This window comes from Magnolia sinica, chromosome 10, assembly GCF_029962835.1.
Source record: "Magnolia sinica isolate HGM2019 chromosome 10, MsV1, whole genome shotgun sequence".
NCBI classification, from domain to species: domain Eukaryota; kingdom Viridiplantae; phylum Streptophyta; class Magnoliopsida; order Magnoliales; family Magnoliaceae; genus Magnolia; species Magnolia sinica.
In genome coordinates this window covers 14,374,300-14,394,103 of record NC_080582.1, presented here as the reverse complement: position 1 = coordinate 14,394,103, position 19,804 = coordinate 14,374,300, and the positions used below count along the sequence as shown (strand labels likewise).

General features: G+C 40.4%; 1 protein-coding gene across 4 annotated transcripts; it reads left to right on the top strand.

The window, feature by feature from the left end:
• The first annotated feature begins 8,475 nt into the window (after window positions 1–8,475).
• Window positions 8,476–17,958, top strand: LOC131258035 (uncharacterized). 4 transcript variants are annotated; one of them, XM_058259064.1, is made up of 4 exons: window positions 8,476–8,815; window positions 8,897–9,481; window positions 9,579–9,659; window positions 17,755–17,958. In XM_058259064.1, exons 1-3 carry the CDS (start codon window positions 8,792–8,794, stop codon window positions 9,627–9,629), a joined length of 660 nt encoding a protein of 219 aa, XP_058115047.1. In that variant the 5' UTR covers window positions 8,476–8,791; the 3' UTR covers window positions 9,630–9,659; window positions 17,755–17,958. The 4 variants fall into 4 exon arrangements, with proteins under 4 accessions (XP_058115047.1, XP_058115046.1, XP_058115045.1 ...); XM_058259063.1 differs by having other exon boundaries at window positions 8,477–8,815; window positions 17,752–17,958; XM_058259062.1 differs by having other exon boundaries at window positions 8,477–8,815; window positions 8,897–9,487.
• Window positions 17,959–19,804: the final 1,846 nt, after the last annotated feature.

The following is a 19,804-nucleotide window of genomic DNA, read 5'->3' as shown; positions in this document are numbered from 1 at the left end:
GAATTATAATCGATGTTTGCGCGTGACCTTAAGTCATATTCTGTATATTTGAGTTGGCTGAATTCGAGACATGTACCATTGCGACTGCATCGTCGCCACGATTCCAATGCCGGGTCTTGCATACCGATCCGATACCCTGGCAGGGAGATGTGGGCCGACGTTTATTTCGAAGAAAACACCGTGCATTTGCAATCCCAAGAGAATCTCTACGACATGTCACATCAATCAATCACATCATGTCAAGTACAAGAGCACCCATACTTTTTTTCTCCCCAAGTCAAGCAACCACCAAGTCAACTCTCTCTCACCCTCTCTCTTATACACCCATACATGTCAAGTACCACATCACCTCACATCCATCACTCCATCACCCATCACCTCCCTTACAACCCTCTCTCTCTCCCTCATTTTTCAACATAAATTCCAAGCTAGCAAGAGAAGTGCACGTCCATGCATTCCAAGAGAGAAAAGTGATTTTGGTGGCCACCTTTCCATCCTAAAAACCTTCATCCTAGCCATTCATTTCTCATCTTCCACCATCAAAGTGAAGCACAAGGAGACCGACGTTCCAACGGACCGAGAAGATCGAACAGTGGGTGCTCTATTAGGCCTAGATTTCCTTTTTTTTAATGAAGGGCCAAGTGAGGCCTACCGATTGATGGTATGAATCTCATTTTAGACCCTAGGTGTGGCCGATGGCCCACCTTAATTCTCATGATCATTCCATGGTGGGGTCATTCTCCATGGACCCCATCATGATGTTTATTTTCTTTACATGGATAGAGTTCATCTAGACCATCCATTTGGGTGGAGAAGGAACTTCCACCATTAATCTTTGATTTGGTGGGCCCACGTGTAATGGGACCCACTTGATGTATGATTGATTTCAAAGGAGGACCCATAGTGTCGGGGTCCCTCCATCACACGCGTCTCCCTCTCTCTCTCTCTCTCTCTCCCTCTCTCTTTCATTTTTTTTGTTGTATGTGATTGATGTGGCCGTGTGGCCCACCCGGATGGACCCCACCCTATGGCATGTATTTTATCCAAGTCATCTATAGGTGGGGCCCACTTTATAAGTGTTGTGTCCACCCCATCCATCATTTGGTGGCCCACATGGGCAGCCCACTTAAAAGGCACAACCGTCCAGCGTCCCTAGACGTTGGACGTTGAATGGAAAACACAAATATTAGCCTTGGCTCAAGGCTATTTGGGTAAGCCGCTTGTATAGGCCCCACATGGATGTATGGATTCAATCCACGCCGTCCATCCTATTTACCAACTCATTTTAGGCGTTGAGCCAAAAAATGAAGCTGATCCAACTTTCTGGTGGGCCATACCTTAGCAAACAGTGACTTTCAACGTTTAAATTCACTTGAATTTTTCTACATACCGAAACATGCCCAATATTGGGCTTGATGGATTGGTTATGGACTATAGAATCCATTGGGTGGGTGGATTTTTCCGATGCAGGCCCCACACATGAAAAACCGCGGAAAAAAAAGGATATAAAAAAAAAATACATTAGGCAGCACCTGCTGCTGCTGCAGAGGACGCTGTTGGCGTCACTGTGGACGGGCAGGCAGGGACCCACGGTCCCAGCCGTGGGCCCCACCATGATGTGTATTTTTCATCCACACCGTGCATTGGTGGGCTCCTTAGGGCAGTGGGCCACCCCCCTTAAATCAGCCATATATGTGGCTCAGGTGGCCCACATCATAGGAAACAACGGTGATTGAACGACTACCATTAAACCCTTCTAGGTTTCACAGAAGTTTTAAATCAATATGAAATTTGTTTTTCCTATTCAGCTAGGTCCGTGCGACCTTATCAACGGTTGGATGTCAAATAAACATTATGGTGGCCCACGTGGGACCCACCAATGATGTATGTGCTCATTCACACCATCCACAGTTGACGGTGGAACCCACTATGATCTCACCACATCGTCCAGTGGTGGACGATGGGACCCCATTGATGCATGTGTTGCATCCAAACCGTCCAACCATGTTGACGGATAATTTCAAGCCTTGAGGTAAAAAATAAGACAGATTTAGGATAACGTGGACCACATTATAGAAAACAGTGGGTTTGAAGGTCCACCATTAAACCCTTGAGGATTTTAATGGTGGAAATCATTTTCCCTACTTATATTTGGGTATGGCTCATTTGATATACATGGGGCCCATTGGTGTAGCCCATTTGATATGAATGGGGCCCAATTGGTGTGGCCCATTTGATATACATATGGCCCATGTGATGTAGCCCACTTGCCATATGAGGGCCCATTTGATGTATTTGTGGCCCGTCCGTTGAGACCCAATTGATATATACATGAGGCCCATGTGATTAGGCCCATTTGATGTATCTAAAGTCCATGGGTCATGGCCCATTGCAATGTACATAAGGCCCATTGATGTGGCCCACTTGATGAATATAAGGCCCATGTGATATGGCCCATTTGACATATTTAAGGCCCAATGGGGTGTACCTAAGGTCCATTGCAAGGTGTGGTTCTACCATGGTTTAGGTAATGATGTTTATGGTGGGCTATGCCTTGGGAACAATGATGGTTTGACGTCCACATTGTAAGGTAATGTTAGTTAAATGTCCGCATTACGAATCTCCCTAGGGCCCATTGATAGGCCCGTACTTGTTGTGTGTGTAGGCTGTCTAGGCCCATCTTCGTTGTAAGGATGGTTCATCACTTTATAATATGCTTAGTATAATTTCATGCCTCATGCCATACACGTCATATGTATGCTTGATATGAGTAGTGACTAATCATAGCATATGCCATTAGGTAGATTACTTATGGGACTCATTGATAGAAGTTACCCACATGAGCGCATGGTACACGCGAGATTGATGCATGATTGTACGGTGTGACTCATGCATCTCGCATATGTGTGACTTGATCATTATACGCCCTAGCGACATCAGGGCCGTGGCTCCACAAGCACATCGTGGATGGCCATATCAGATACTGAAAATACTTGGTTCTAGCACTGTGGGCACTTAGGATGTCCTTGGGTGAGAGTCCCAGAACCTTTTTGGTATCAGGGGATGCTTCAACATCTAAACCGAGTGGATACACGAGAGCCCGAGTGCCGAATACCAGTGGGCCGCGTCTCCCACGTGTTGTGGTCGGTTGGAAGGGGGTGTTGCCTTATCCGCCCGAGTGAGGGGGCTATAAGCTAGGCTGAGTTTGATCAGCTCGCAAATGAGTCCGCTATCGACGAGCCGGGTAGGTATTGGCAGACTACTGGTCAGGCGGATAGTGAAGTCTATTCCGCTCGCTAGGCTGTGCGGGTAGGGAGGCGGCAGTCAGTGTGGAGTGTACTAGACCCCTGTGATATCCAGAGAGGAACGATACTGATATGTGTACTTGATGAGTATTGACATGCTTGCTTTATATCTTGCATATGACATTTGGCTACATAGGCCTCGCATTGCATGACCTTGGTATGGCCGATAGCATTCATGCCTTGCATCAGATAGCTTGGGTACAACTAATAGCATTCATGGACTTACCGCATATTTTCGCATTACTCTGATATTGTACACTTGGCGCTTACCTTGCGCACACACTTACACCACCCTCTAAGCTTTTGTAAGCTTATGCACGACCGTTGCGTGCAGGTGCTGTTGGACAGCAGCAGCGTTAAGGCAGGAGCGCGTATCGGACTATTTTGGAGCTTTTTATTACCCTGTATTTCCCTTTTCCGCATTGTACTTTTGATATAGTGGATATGTGGTGATGTTGTTTTGTGACTTGGTTATGCTTGTGGTTATGCTCCATTACAAAAAAAAAAATTATACTAAAAATCCTCCTTGTAGGATCCCAGGATGGGAATCGGGCATGTGAATGCTAGGATCCGAGAATGGGGCACCACGGAGGCTGTCAGCGCCAGATTCGGTGATCAAAAATTTTGTGAGCCCGTTTTCCAAGTTTAGGGCGTGATAGTAACTGTTGTCATGCGTCGTCTGCCAAATGGACAGAAGTCGAAGGGTTGCGGCCGTCGTACAACATGCAGGATCTGAGGCGTATTTATCGTATTAATAGCGCACCGATTATCCCAATCGCCATCATGAGTAAAGGCATGGGAACGTCGTTTCATTTCCCCAGGCATTTACTCTCTAGGTCCGGGCTTAGATGAAGAGAGTAGGGGGCTTCTGTTGTGGGGAAATCCAGCTCCACAAGTCAAGCGAGCTATGGACTTTAAAGCTCGAAGGGGAGACCTCGGGAATGTATGAAGGAGAAGCAAGGCCGAGTCTTCTCTCGATCCATCTCGACTTCGAACAGCTATCGGTTAAGAACTCAACGGTCAATCTACGTTCCAGACTTAGTCCAAGGCATGGTGCCGAGGCCATCTTAGTCAGAGGCCATGAGGTGAAGTAAAGGCTATGCGACCAGCCCCGACTACTAACACTTGGCCTCGACTAAAATGTGGCCGAAGCTAAGACCAGATGTGGTTATTCCGAGTGTCGAACCAGTAAGCTACCCAAGTGCGGACGGGATTGAAGATCTCGCCCAACGATACGCGCCCTTAAGACACGATATGCTACACGAATCCATGGTTTGCGGATAATATCTCCACAATCATGATATCTTGCTGATTGAGCAAATCGTGCCGAGATTAACGGACGTGGATCGTCCAACCCACCGGTATAAATACCAGAGGACCCCATTGCTACAGGTACGCAAGATCTTGCACCCTCTCTCTATATTACGCAACTTAGACCCAGATTCCTTAGCCTGACTTTGGCATCGGAGGGTCCCCTGTATAAGCCAATGTCTCCTTTGCTCACATTTCTGTACAGGACCAGGGTCCGTTCAAGGTTCACAGCATAGAGTGAAGGGTGGTCCAGATTTTGACATCAATAGAGTCCATTGGTAAAATGACTACATTGTTGCACATGCAGTAATAATAGATGAGACAAAAGGGAAGAGACAAGAGAAAAGTTTAGAAAAGGGTTTGAATGGAATCCAAGATGCGGAGTTGGTTGAAGATCTTAGTCCACGTATTCTTTTTTATAGTACAATTAATATGTAGAAATCATATGGGCTTATAATGGATTTTATTACTTAGGCTTAATGGCCTAATTCTTTATGACATTCACCAATCTAATACCAATGTGTACGAGGAAAAACGCAAAGATCGGCTATGCAACCCTTGAGAATTTTTCAACGGTAGACATTCAATTCACACGGTTTCCTATAGTGTGTCCTACTTGAATTTTAGATATGCTTCATTTTTAAATTCAAGTCTAAAATTATCTGGTAAAATGAATGGACTAGGTGAATAAAATACATAAATCATGCTAAATTCTATAGAGCTTACTCGGTATTTGGCACCATAAAGTGGCTAGGGGTGTCAAATGCATGGGGCTTGAAATCCCTCAAAGAGAAGTTTAAAATCCACGGTTAAAGCTTGAATTACATTTGAAATTCTCCTGAGAGTTGCATGTGTAACATGTAGAGGTATACATGAGTCGAACTCGGCTCGGTTGACCCAGCTCGAACTCGGCTCAGTCCTCGAGCTTGACTGGCCAGCTCGGCTCAGTTTGGTCAGCAGCTCGAGCAATTCAAGCCGAGTTCGAGCCAAGATAGAGCCTGTGTGACATTTTCACAAACACATGGAGTGAACTTTCAATTTCTTACTGTGTGTAAAACAATGGTAGTTATTTACAAGTATTTCATTGAACACCTTGTAGGCACCATCAAAATCAAGGAAAAAAGGGTATTTGTTTCACATACATACCTTGCCACTTGTTGACACTTGGTTGAGTCATTTTATCAAACACTTGGTGAGCAACATCAATGTCAAAGCAATCGAGTCACCGAAATGGTTTGATCCGAGTTTGATTTGAGTTAGGGTTCGATCCGAGTCGAGTCGAGTGGAGCCGAGCTTAGGCAAGCTCGAAATCAGTTCAAATTTTATTTTATTTTTAGTTCAAAAAATCAGCTTAACTCGGCTCGAACTCATTTTCGAACCTGGTCGAGTCAAGCTTTTTCAAGTCGAGTCGAGTAAGCTAACCGAGCGAACTCGGTTCATGTACAACCCTAGTAACATGTGTGTTACTAGACTATTAATTTATTGGGCACATGGCCCACTGATAATATCCCAAAACAATTAAATTATCAATTGCATCACTATAATTACTTTTATACGATGATCTGCACCATCTGAATATCATCCATGTAAATCAATGGTTAAAAATCGTTCCTTAGTCACTCACATGTGATCTTGTCCTCATGGCCTATACAAGACTTAAAATTTCATCATTTTAAGACAAAAGTACATATTTCATCTTGCTTGTTACAACCATTGTGTCAAACATTATATACATACACGAATTAGAGATATTAAAGTTGATTTAATAATTTAATTCAAATATCTATATTAATATATTATCCATATCTATTTTTGGATTAGGAGCGTGGATTTGGAACCCCCAGGATTAGAAACCCCCTTAATTTGCAATCCTCTAAGTGTGTTTGGCACCCTGGAGTGTGAATCAACTTTAATCCAAAAGTAACTATCCATGGTATATTTACAAGGGTTTGAATTTAATTACTAAATTAACTTTAATATCTCTAATTAGTGAAATATGTAATTTTTTACACAATGGTTGTGATAAGCCCGCTGAAATATATGTTTTGCCCGAAAATGATGAAATTCCAAGTGTGGATGGGCCACAAGCACAGGATCATGTCTGAGTGACTAACCAATGATTTTTAATCGTTGATTTACATGGACAATGTTTGAACGGTGCTAGACAATGTTTGGATGGTGCTGATTTACATGGACACTGTTTGGATGGTGCTGATCATCATTAGTAGGCCATGTGCCTAATAGAATGATAGTGTATAGTGACACACAAGTTACACTTGCAACTGTTGAAATGATTTTAGGTGTAATCCAAGCTCTCACACTTTCCAGAAAAAATTAGCACTGTAGATGCTTCCCTTTTATGCTTCTTTTTTTTTTCGCCGGCCGAAAACTTAGGTTACGAAAGTAGATTTTTAGGGTACGGAAAGAGGGTTTTGGTCGAAAATACCCCTAGGTTTTAGGGTAAAGCAGCTGGAAAAAGTAATGATATTTTCGTTTTTATGGATTTGTCCGTATGGATAGAAGTCTAATTTGGTAAGTAGGTTTTATTTTGGTCGAATAAAAAAATGTGGATGGTCGGCCGTGTCTATAGTAAAAAATGACCCACTTTCCAACACCAGGCTCATTTTCCAAAGCTTATAAAGTTAATTTTAATCCGATCTCACGTTGCTTCCAGACATACCATTATCAATTTCAAAGTGGGATTAGTAATGCAATCCTATTCAATACAACTTAATACCTGTCTGGGAGCATGGATTTGGAACCCCCTCGATTTGAAACACCCAGGATTGGAAACCCCTGGATTTGCAATCCTCACAGTCTGTTTGACACTCCGGAGTGTGAATCAACTTTAATCCAAAAAATACCTATGCATGGTATATTCACAAGGGTTTCAATTTAATTAATAAGGGCCTGTTTGGTTGGACCGATCCCACGGTATTAGGAGGGATGGGATCGCAATATCCTGGCATATGCATGACGTGCCAAGCAGACCCCGTGAACTTGTCCCGGGATATAAGCAATCCCATGGATCCTAAAACAATCCACTGACATCACCATCATTACCTTAAAATTGATCCCATCCCTTGGTTGGACGGATTGGAAGGTAAAATCCCGGGATATGTTGGGCGTGCAAAACGGACCCAGTGCACTTGTCGCGGGATATAGCAATCCCATGGATCTTAAACCAATCCACTGACACCACCATCATTACCTTAAAATCCATCCCATCCCTCCTAATCCCATGGCATTTAGGGCCAAACAGGCCCTGAATCAACTTTAATATCTCTAATTAGTGAGATATATAATTTTTGACACTATGGTTGTGATAAGCCCGCTGGCATATATGCTTTGCTTGAAAATGTTGAAATTCCAAGTCTGCGCTGGACTGCAAGTACAAGGTCATGTTTGAGTGATTAACCAACGATTTTTTATCATTGATTAATAGGGACAATGTTTGGAAGGTGCTGATTTACATTTACAATGTTTAGACTGTGCTGATCATCGTTAGTGGGCCACGTGCCCAATAGAATGACAGTGTACAATGACACACATGTTACACTTGCAACTATCGAAATGATTTTGTATGTCATCCAAGCTCTCACCTTGGATTGCGAAACCCCTCAAAGGGAGATTAGAAACCTCTGGATTTGCAACCCCCATTTACTTTATGCGCCAAACAACCAAAGGGAATTTGAAACCCCCTCCAATCCCCTCCAATCCACGGTGCCAAACGACCCCTGAGAATCCCAAATCTAGGGTATTTCAAATTCAAGGGTTCCGAATCCAAGGGGTTCCGAAACAGGCAAGGCTACTGAGTTACTCAGCCGTTTATCGGCTTCCGCTGCAGTTGAGCAGAGCAGAGCAGAGTGCCAAAGAAAAGAGAGGGAAGAAAAAGATTCGGATTGCCAACATTCATCTAAACAAAGGTCTCACACGCACGCTTCCCATTACCTGACCATTTGCAATGCCGAAAATAAAATTGACTTTTCGAGCAGCTGAATTCTACTGGTCGTGGAAGCTTCGTGCAAGACATTTCACGAGAAAATGAAGAAACTTGGAAAGCCTGAAAAAAGCTCACCTACGATGTCAAACGCCACTGTCTACTCTATAAATCAAACATTGTCCCATTCTTTCCATATTTTTCATCAAATCCGTCTCCTCTTAGAAGCTGATTGATGGCCCAATTTCCTCCTCATGAGGTAAAATCTAGTTCACTCAATTTTTGTACTTGTTCTTCATATTTCATCACAAATCAATAATTAGGGTTTTGATTTTTGCAGAAAGGGGGCTCTCATCAAGATATCGAAAATGGCGGTGTCGATGTTCCAGGGTCGTCAGAGAGTCTAAACGTTGCACCACCGTCGTTGGAATTGATGATTACGATCATCAGTATAGTATGGATGATCGTGGCGTTCCTCTTGAATCTCAGCTATCCAATCAGTGATGGCAACAAAGTCCTGAACGCTTTATACCATCAGCATAAGATGTCCTTCTACTCTATTGTCATGATCAGTGTCGCAGCCTTCTACTCCATGTCCGTGTGGATGATGATGATAGTGGGAAGATACCGGGCCCCCATAGCCAGAAATCTTATCCTCATTATCTTGGTTCTTGGGGTGCTAGCCTCGACAGTGTTACTGTATGCCCTGCTACCAGAGAAGTCCAGTTGGATCGTATGGTTCTTCTTTGCACTGACCATCTGGGTCATGTTGGATATGCAAGAGTGTCAGCGGGTCACCCAATTGAAGGGCAAGATTTGCAAGCCGGTTGAGGAAGGGTGTAAGTGGGCCACCCGATGGACCATAGACAAGATTCACACCCTTTATGGCTATTGTTTCTGTTGTCTACCTATTCACAGTCCCAGTGTGAGTGTATGCAATTCCTATCTGTTGAATTTGTGGAATTTCTTTCCCAGACTTGAACTATGTCTAGATTGCTAACTTATGATGGTTGCTTTTGTAGTGTAGAACGAGCCAGATGGTGGTAGTCATCCTCATCATCATATTTGTATGAGATTTCTATGCCGACGGATCGTTTATACAGGTATGATCTAACCCATACAATTTTAGATTTGTTGAGAAATCTAATATGATCATGGATGGGAGGAACTGGATAGACAGGTTTTGTTTCTAAAATGCAGAGAAATGTTTTACTCAATTGCAATCTCCCTGCAAAAAAAAAAAAACCCAGAGTAGGTGACCTTGTTAATCATAAGTTCAAGAGTAAGAGAAAAGGTAAGGACTTCTTTGATTTTCTTAGGTAAATGTAAATGCAGTGGAAATGGGCAATAATTATTTGCTTGGGTAATTACCTTCACCAGTTACCTATGTTGATTTGACTCCTACTTTTTTCAATGCAAAAATCGAGGAGGCTGCCAAATATATGGGGGGCCCACCATGATGTATGTGGATTATCCACACCGTACATCCATCATGCCAACTGAATTTAATGCATGAGCCAAAAAATGAGGCAGATTTAAAGTTCAAGTGGACCACAACACAGTAAAAATGTAATCGATCACTTACTGTTAAAAACTTCTTGGGGCCACTGTTTACTTTGGTGTGGGCCACTTGAATGTTGGATTTTTCTCATTTTTCGGCTCATGGCTCAAAACGTTAAGGTAAAATGGATGGACGATGTGGATATGTCATATACATGACGTTGGGGCCCATAAATTTATGCCGGTCATTTTGGACCATTTTTCAAAGTAGGAATACCCTCGTATTTTCAAACAGGTGAAATGGTAATAATTGGCTATTTACAGGGTATTTACCTTGAATTTGGAAAATCAAACAGGCCCTAAAGGGAATTTAAAGAGGCTTTATGGGAAGATAGGGCACTTTAAGCATTAGTGAGAAGCATAACCATAGCATAAAGTAGAGATAGCGGAGGGATGGATTAAGGTTGATATCATGCCCCAAAATCCGACACCCAAGTTGGCTAGACCCTAATCCTGCATCCCAGGACATGACTTGAATATAATATAAACATAAATCGCAATTCATTATACAATATCATTCCACACAACAATACAACATACACTTCCTTAATACAAACATTAAAATATCTAATCACAACCATCTAAAAAGTCAATCGCTATTCCCACTATAACTCTTCTTATAATGAATTTGAACTCGAAAAGGGTAACTAGACCAAATAGACAAAAATAAAAGGCTAGAACTCTGCTCCATTTGCTCCCCTGACTTGATCTTGATCCTGAAACTGAATTCCCAAAAGGGTGAGCTTATACGCGCTTAGTGATTTTTAAAAAAAAAATTATTTTACAAGTTTAAAAAAATAATATCTTTCAAATCTAGTATGAGTTCAAAAAATAACATGTTCTAAATATGGCAGATTTTCAAATACAGTAAGTTTCCAAATAGGTAGGCTCATAAATATAGCTTTTATTTTTAGAAACTAGCACTTAAACAAAAACGAATAATACAATATGGTTATAATCATGAATGATTGCAAGAAAGAGCTAGAATTCGATGCTAATAGAAATCATGATATCAATTCAAATAGTGCATGAATGCAGTATACAAGAATTGTGCCATCATTAACAAGTACGGATCATCAAAACACCAGGGCCTTTTTATCATCAGCAGATCTAAACTCTCTTAACTGTGATCTTTTGCAATTTCTATCATGCTCAATCATGTGAACTCATAGTGAGGGATACGATCAGCTTGTTCAAGCAAAATCTATTTACGTTCTTGTGTAAGTGACATACGATCACTACATGTAACAACCCGAATTTTCACGACCAGAGTTTGTACTCGTGCCCGAGGAAACCGGGTGTTAATGATGTATAAACTGGGATGCTTTGGTCAAATCGCACCCTATATATATATATTTTTTATTTTTTTTCATTTATTCATATCCAGATACATTTAAGAAGGTAACATTCACAAGAATGAAATCAACTGTAATTAATTATATTATATCAATGTAAAAAAAGAATAATCAAATGCCTTCTCAAGGGAGATTTTTACAATATCAGAGTTCGCAGTGGAAGTATAAAACTAATTCATGGACTATCCTCTCATTATTTCAGTATAGTCTTCTATAAGAAAGCTGTCTTCTAAGTCTTCAATCTGTATGTCATCTTCATAATCTGTAGGGTTGGGAGAGGGTCAATGCCCTACCATAGAGAAGGTTATCCTTTAAGATTAACAATAATTCAAAAGATTTATAACCGGTAAAGTAAGGGTCTGATACATCCTGTGCTCCACTAATACGAGGGTATCAGCATGCGCAACCAACCTACATGAGATGCATGTCTAGCAAAGTATGTGTGGCTCATCATACGTAGTGATCATCACAATGTGGAATACGATTTATATATAATCGGCTCGACCCGCATCCCATAACTACGGATATTTGCTGGCATGGCCAATGCTACCGTGGATTTACGAGAACTCCTCAGAGCGCACAACACATGGGCTGGGTGAATTACGTGACACGATTTGTTCATGGAGCGACTATTTGCGACATCCAATCCCGGAGTGATGTGACACTGCATTTGCGAATTACACACATCGATTTGTGCACCACTACTCGAAGGCTCAAGGACTTACGTGCCCCAAGAGGGTCTCTACCTAGAGTGCATTACGTCCATGATAGAATATTTGAATCACTAGTTGTGATACATCTTACACATCACTTGCACTTATAGAGAATATAAACTGAATCATAACAAATATAATTGAATCTGAATCATAAAGAATATCAATTGAATTATGGAGGTTCTGGAATGACAAGACACATGCCCAAGCCGTAAAGATAGACGGCACGAGGCCAAACTAATAAAGAGAAGAGTGACAAGGGTCAACTCAACACAAGTGGCAATGGCCAATCATAATAAGAGAAGAGTGACAATGGTCAACTCTATAATACGAAGAGTGGCAATGGCCAACTCAAATAAAGAGACGAGTGGCAGGGCCAACTCAATAAATTGATGAGGCATGGGCCTGCTTGTATCCATGGCCTCACATAAATTCAGAGAAATCACTTATAATTGACCTAATGTCGTAATCCCTAAAGGGCCAATAGTTGTAAGAATGTTAACCAAATCAATTGCTAGGATAATTCCCAGAAAATATAAACATGAAGGGCGAAATAATTCACATGATTAAAGACATAAAAAGATAGGATAATTCATATCGTAAAAGGCACGAAAGAGGCCAATAATTGATGGTGAAACATATAAAAGTATGGAAGATTCAAAGTAATATGAAGACACGTAAAAGGGAGGATAAATATAACGACTTAAATTAATGTAAGCTTAAAGGATAAAACCCTCACCTTGGAAATTAAAATGTTTCCTGACTGAGTCTAGTTATTTCTTCTGTCGATTCTAACCTTATCCAAGATCACATAATTGTGAAGGTTAAAATCTCATCTAGAGTTGTCACTTGTATCTATAATATGAGTTTAGGATCGCTATATTACAGTTTTGAATATATAAATCCTGTTGCTCGGAAACGTCATCTACTTACCCTTAGAGCTGCTGGACTCAGTCCGATCCCAAACTCGAGTCGACGACTTTGTGAGTCGTGGTTGTAGTGCCAGAAATCAGGCAGAAGCAGGCCCTGTTTCCTCTTTCTCTTCCTAACTCCTTTTCTTCTCTCTCGTTTCTTTCTTTCTTTCTTTCCTTTCTTCTTCTTCTTCTTCTTCTTTTTTTTTTTTTCTATTCTTTTGTTTGTTGAGTACATTTCTTTAACGTCAGGGATTGAAGGAATTTATAGGATTTACAAGGTTTCTAGGATGTTCCAGCGTAGACTATACGCTGGACGGGTTGTGCATCGATCCTACATGCACACGGTGTAATGATTTCGCTGGACTTTTGTCCTCCACAGCTCTATTTACGCAGCACAAAGACTACGTCGCTGGTCTGCATAGGGACTTTGAGTCACGGCCTGGTCTTGGCAATCGATCTCATCCAATTACTGGGGAAGTCTTTCTTGATGAAGGGCTATCCGATGGAAATCTTTGATCTATTCTCTTGGACGACTGTCCTTGATTTTATTCGACCGGCGTTTGATTAAGCAGACGGCCACCGTTTTAATGGCTGGTTGAAATCTTGCTTTCTTGGGATTTCTTTCTTTCCGATTTCTTTTCTGACTACTGGACATTCAATGGCTCATCAAATTGATGGTCGGTGTGTGTTCGCTGGATCCGTTGCGAACGGAGTTTCTTTCGTTTCGTAAGGTGCGTTGTGGCGTGAAATAGGGCGGAACAAGGATTTCCGGTTCTTGCTGGAGTTTGTGGACCCACTTATGAAGGTCTTTCTGATGATCCACACCATTCGTGAGCTTCCTTGCCTCGTGTTTACCCATGGGCCTGAATTTGGGGTGGATCCATTGCTCTGGTGGCTCACATATGGATCATGGAGATGGGGTAAAACTCCTTGTTGTACCCTGTTCTTGGTTGACGCTGTTACAATACGCGGAAGATTGCTATTCGGTTTGGATTGTTCGGGATAGGTGGGGTCCACTGCAATCAGTTTTCATACAATCCACTCCCTTCATCAATTTCACAGGGTTGTGTTAGGCTCTGGGCCAAAAGATGGACTGGATCCGGGTTCTGAGTGGGTCACACCATTAATCCATGTGGGTTTTAGGTTCACCGTTGAACCAAACCATTATGGGGAATTAGTTACGTGCATGGCAGTGATTGCACGTAACTTCTTGATTATTATTATTATTATTATTATTATTATTTTTGTGAATGGTTGGGTAAGGGTGGGGTCCAATGTGACGTTTGGTGAGAAATCCACTCCGTTCATCATGTTTACAAGGTCATGTTTGGCCATGGGCTCAAATATGGGATACATCTAAGTGCTAGGTAGGCCACATGTTGCAATCATGTGTTGGTTACAATTCAATATGAAATCTACACTTCACAGCAGATTGCTCACGATCTTGGGATATACATGAGTAGGTTTTAATTTCAATTCTACCCTTTTCTTTAGTTCAGACTTCCGTTGTTTGTATCTCACCACATCACCCTCTAAACGAGGTGAAATTTGACAAGTGATCATTATTTTACACGCCCTCTCAACTAGTTAAATTTGATCCCTGATCCATCAAGGATGACCAAGATGCTCCTTTAGTGGCTAACACCCTCCGAAATTCAGAATAGCATTTGTACACCTCTGATTGATAAGTTACTGGGTGATTTGGACCTAGACCCTAAGATCTTCATGATGATCGGTTTACCATGATGTTTGTGTGGCCCGTTCGGCGGATCCAAACATGACGGATGGTTAGATGACTTGTTAAAAATAAGGGGACTTGATGGTTAGCACCCCGACCACGTATGCAGGTGAATGTACGGTCAGTTTCGTAAATTGATGGACATAGAGCGGGTTTTTGGAGTGATTAGGGGTAGTACATGTATACCGTTAGATTCGAGTGACTTGTTCACATATGTAAGTTCCTCAGATCATAATTCTAATGGTGGGTTAAGTATATTCATGTGGGCTGAACAAGATGAACGGGTCGAAATCTCGATCTGATAAGTGTACAAACGGATGTAGAGATCAAGTAGCTATTTTACTATGATTTAAGGGTTGAAATTCGATGTGTATGGTTAATTTATGATAATTAGGCCTGGTATAAAATTTCACGTGAAATGGATCATGAGAACCATGTGATCTAGAATTCAGGGGTTTAGGTCAATGGCATTTTTGTAATTATTGTTGGTCGGTGAGTTTTGGAAAATCTAATGGTTCCACATGGCTAGAAGCATGTTTCTAAGAAATTCTTAGAGAAGAATGTATATCTAAATCATTAGAGATGGAGAGTTATTCGCCAATTCATTTGAAGGAAGGTATATATGTCAAATCTTTTGATGGCTAGTCTCGTCTTAAAGTCGACGGTTAGATGGCTTGATCTATGAATGGAGATCATTCCCAACGGTTAGGTTGTATCAGGATAAGGATGTAAGGATAGGATAGTTGGATCGGTATTGTACACATGTACATATAAGTTAATTTCTAGGTAACGCTCGAGAACTTTCAATACTCGGGTATTGAAATGTTCGGGGCGTTACACTACACCTGGGCCAAGGTAGACCAAGAAGATCCAATTAGGGTTTAAGGCTGTTTCAACCTCAAGATCACAGAGCCCTCTTATTTTGCTTTATGGGATTTTCAACCTATGTATTGTTAGTGTTCCAATAATCCATGATCAATCTTCAGTATAAGAACTTTTTAAAAATGAGACTTCCCTAAAGTGGATTTTTCATAATAATAATAAAAAAAAAACTTGCCAAAAATAAAATTTCCATGATCAAAAGTTTCTAAATCTAAACCTTCCATGAATGTACTTTCTAAAGATAGAAATTTCAAAATATTTATTTCATTAACTTATTTTTTCCAAAGCAAACCTTTCAAATTCACATAGCATTCCATGATTATTTTCAAATCATGATAAAAATTAACTTCCATCAACATACATGCATAACCAAGCAAGAATCCAAACCCTTTCAACACATAAACGAAACATGCATGGATTTCTAAAAATTTCAGCAACAAAAAACTTAATAAAACCATTGTTGGACTTTAGAGAATTTGAAATAAAAATCTTTACAATTACTATATTTCACATCATAGTTATAAGATCACAACTATTGAACAATACATCATAGTTTTCAAGTCTGATCACTTGAAAAATGTGCATCACTATCCCTAACCTAATTGGGTTTCAAAGTAATTTATTATTTAACCCTAGAATTCTAGAGAATTGGGGGAAAGAATCCTAGACTTCTTTAGGTTTTCAGGAAATTGTGCATAATCTTCATAATCGGGTGAATTCGGCGTAACGTCAGTATATTTATTTTCCAACAGATCTAGCACTTAGGGATTTTATAAAAATTTCTCTATTCCAACATGGATTCCAACATGATCGGGTAGGTTTAGTACATGTTCAATGGTTAAAAGTGAACTAGTTTATGAATGAATATGTGACTTTATATGCATGAGTGGTGAGAATGAACATGTACACACACATACATATATTTATATAATTACTAACTTTAAATTAATCTAAATCATAAGTGGGTCTGTTTGGTATATAGATCAATGGTTAACAATAGATAGGTCTAACATACATTTAAACAGTTACACCTAGCATATATTGATGGATGCATAGCTAATCATGTATATGCAATTATGCATTGATGAATGGATAGATCTATGCATGTGTGCTTGGATGAATGCAAGTGCACATTTATTCGTGTACATGAATGCATACAAAAATCCCAGGTTATTACATTCTGCCCCCTTCAAAAGAATTTTGTCCTCAAAATTCAAGCATGCTTATGATGTGAACGAAAGATGATGCTTCTCTCTAATCAACGGTGTGTCTAAGTGTCTGCTATATTTTGTGTGATGTAAGTTTGTGTGTGCAAAAGCGTGTATGATTGCCTACAAGAATCTGGGTTATTATAGTTGATGACCTAGTTTGATACTTTGGTTTACGGACCTAGTCATTGTTGTCCGTTTGTTTGAGAAATGGAAGTTTTAATCGTTTATGTGGTTGGTTATGATTTATCCTAATATTACTACTACTCTATACTTACTAAGCCTTATATGTGTGATTCATTATGTGGATATGTTTTAATTGGTTTTCTCCACTCTCGAAGGGAACTTTGAAATAGGGATCAGGTACTAAATACTATCCATAGACCTTGGAGAGATGCTGCGCACATGTGGCTCAGTTCCATTGATGACATCTAAAATATAACTCCATTGATGCCTCTGATGATGTCTAATGAGTGGAAAGCATGAGTCTGCACAATATGCTAACCTTCAACTAATTACATATCCTTGTCTTCTTAGAGGATGGGTGTCATTGCCTATGATCTAGATAGTGCTGATGAGAGCAATGATTCTGATTGTATCACTCGATGATACATGTTGAAATACAAGTATGCTGAAATCCCATAATTGCAAGCATATATGGATGAATGATATGTTGATTTTACCCTGATCGTGAGCACTAGGGACTAGGGAGAGATGTTGATCACTTCATGTGATCACAGTACGGTTCTTTCCTCTCGCTTTAGTTTCCACATATAAATGTTCACTGACATGGACTTACAAACTGTTAAACTGTTATTTGGGCAGAAGATATGAAGGAAGGAGGAGGAAAGTGAAGCCAAGGTTGAGCGCTTTTCAGTCAGGAGTGAGGGGTACAAGCTACGACTATAGTAAAGAGTAGTATTAATGGACGACTGGTTTAGGGTCATTGACCAATATTATGTTTTAATTTTTGAACCTTTCCATTCTACTGAGAACCGACAGTTTGATAATTATTATGACTGGTTTTTATTATTATTGCTCCTGGTAATTGTTATTACAATGCACTTTGCTTATATTATGTATGTGTATGTGTGTGATTCACATAGTGGATATAAGGTGATTGATTTTTCTCCACTCTTTAAGAGATTCTCGCGTCATGGATTATATTCTGGATTCCATCCATAAAGCTTGAAGAGATACCACAAGTTCATCATTCAATTCCTTTACTTGTGTCATTTGATGATATATGTTGAATCACAAGTGTGTTGACATCCCACAACTGTGTGTATATGTGAATGAATGACATGTTGATATTATGCTGATTGTAAGCACTGGGGAGAGATGTTGATCAGTTTATGTGATAAGGGTTCATTACTAGTGTGGTTGTTTTTCCTACCATGGTTGGTTGGATCTCAGGCTTTACTAAAATGAAACCAATTGAAAAGTGTTACTTGGGAATAAATGTTGAAAGGTAAGTCTTGCCTGCTGACAGAGGTTCCCAAAATATACTGATATGCGCATGGAAATACAGATAACAGTATGTCTTAGCCAGTGGGAGGAAAAACCACACACCGCAATAACCGTGATCTATGATGGAGGAAACAACCTTATGTTTCCACATGATTGGATGAAGTGCTTCTCGTGATGATATGATGTGACTATAGCATACCTATGTCTCTTGTAGGGTGATAATGGTCAATTGAGCATGTGACATGCTGGGTAGTTCCATGATGATCCAAGTGTGCTTATATGGCACAAGATCACTCCCTCGTGGATCATGAGGTCCTTGGTTGAACATGAGTTGTCGGGTGATCAAATCCTGATCATAAAGGATAAATAGGCAAGCATGTAAGACAATGATTGAACTAGGTATACGTAGCTGCGTTTCTTTGACAATTAAAGTTGCTTTTTGAGAGATTGAGTGAACTTTAATAGGATTAGTATGATTCTGTAATCTTCTTGGCTAAGGAGTTCTGGTTCGACAAGAATGCTTAACGGATTTGAGCATAGATTGGTTTTAGGGCAAGTGAGAGATTGTCTGATTTGGTTTGTCCACATTATCCGAAATCTAAATGGCTTCGAGGAGCTGTCCTCTAGTTCCTTCACAGGCACCAGAATAGGAGAGCGATTGGATAAGAGATAAGAGAGGTGAGAGACTTTGAAGGTAGAGATTCCCTTACCCACTTCATGTTAACTAGTACCCTATCAAGTCTTATTCATGCTCTCCTATGACCTTGTCTGTTATCACACCAGGTAAACCTTGAGCCTTCAAAACCCGCATCTACTATATGCCAACCTCGTCTATAGCTTGTTTGAATTCTTCTATAGCTCTAACTTCTATAGTGTTGCCCCAAGCCTCTCTTTAGCATCCAATTGACATTAAAATCACTACAAACTACTCATGGACCTATGATCAAGCCTCCCAGCTTTGCAATTCTACTCTTGCACCTTGATCATGGAACTTTGCTCGGAGGCTTCTATCAAATCCCAATTCCTATGCTTCTTAAGGTAACATAGAAATATTAAACATAGGCTCTTGAAGCATAAGAATACAAGCCTTACGATTTCTCTAGTGTTTTTTTAGGCATTCTCTTTTTCCCATCTCATTTGTTCCCCTTTTCTTTTCCTTTCAGTTTTACATAACTCTACATGGTATTAGAGCGGGTTTCATTATGATTTACACCTCTTTTTTTTCTTGTGTGTCATAAATTCTTCCTTTTCTTTTCCTATTTGCCCTTCTAAGGTTTGTTATTTTTTGTTTTTTAGTGTGGTAGGCCTCCGTAATGGTCTGCGTGTTAAGAGTAAATGGTATGTTCGTGATCGTCGCTCTTGTGTTCGATTGAAACGTGTGAGTTGATTGTTCGTCAGGTGTGGTGTG

Bases quoted from the DNA above. Each gene is read 5' to 3' on its own strand.
- LOC131258035 (XM_058259062.1), top strand. From the start codon at position 8,792: ATGGCCCAATTTCCTCCTCATGAG. The intron at 8,816-8,896 runs GTAAAATCTAGT...TGATTTTTGCAG, and splicing joins CCCAATTTCCTCCTCATGAG to AAAGGGGGCTCTCATCAAGA. The intron at 9,488-9,578 runs GTATGCAATTCC...TTGCTTTTGTAG, and splicing joins TTCACAGTCCCAGTGTGAGT to TGTAGAACGAGCCAGATGGT.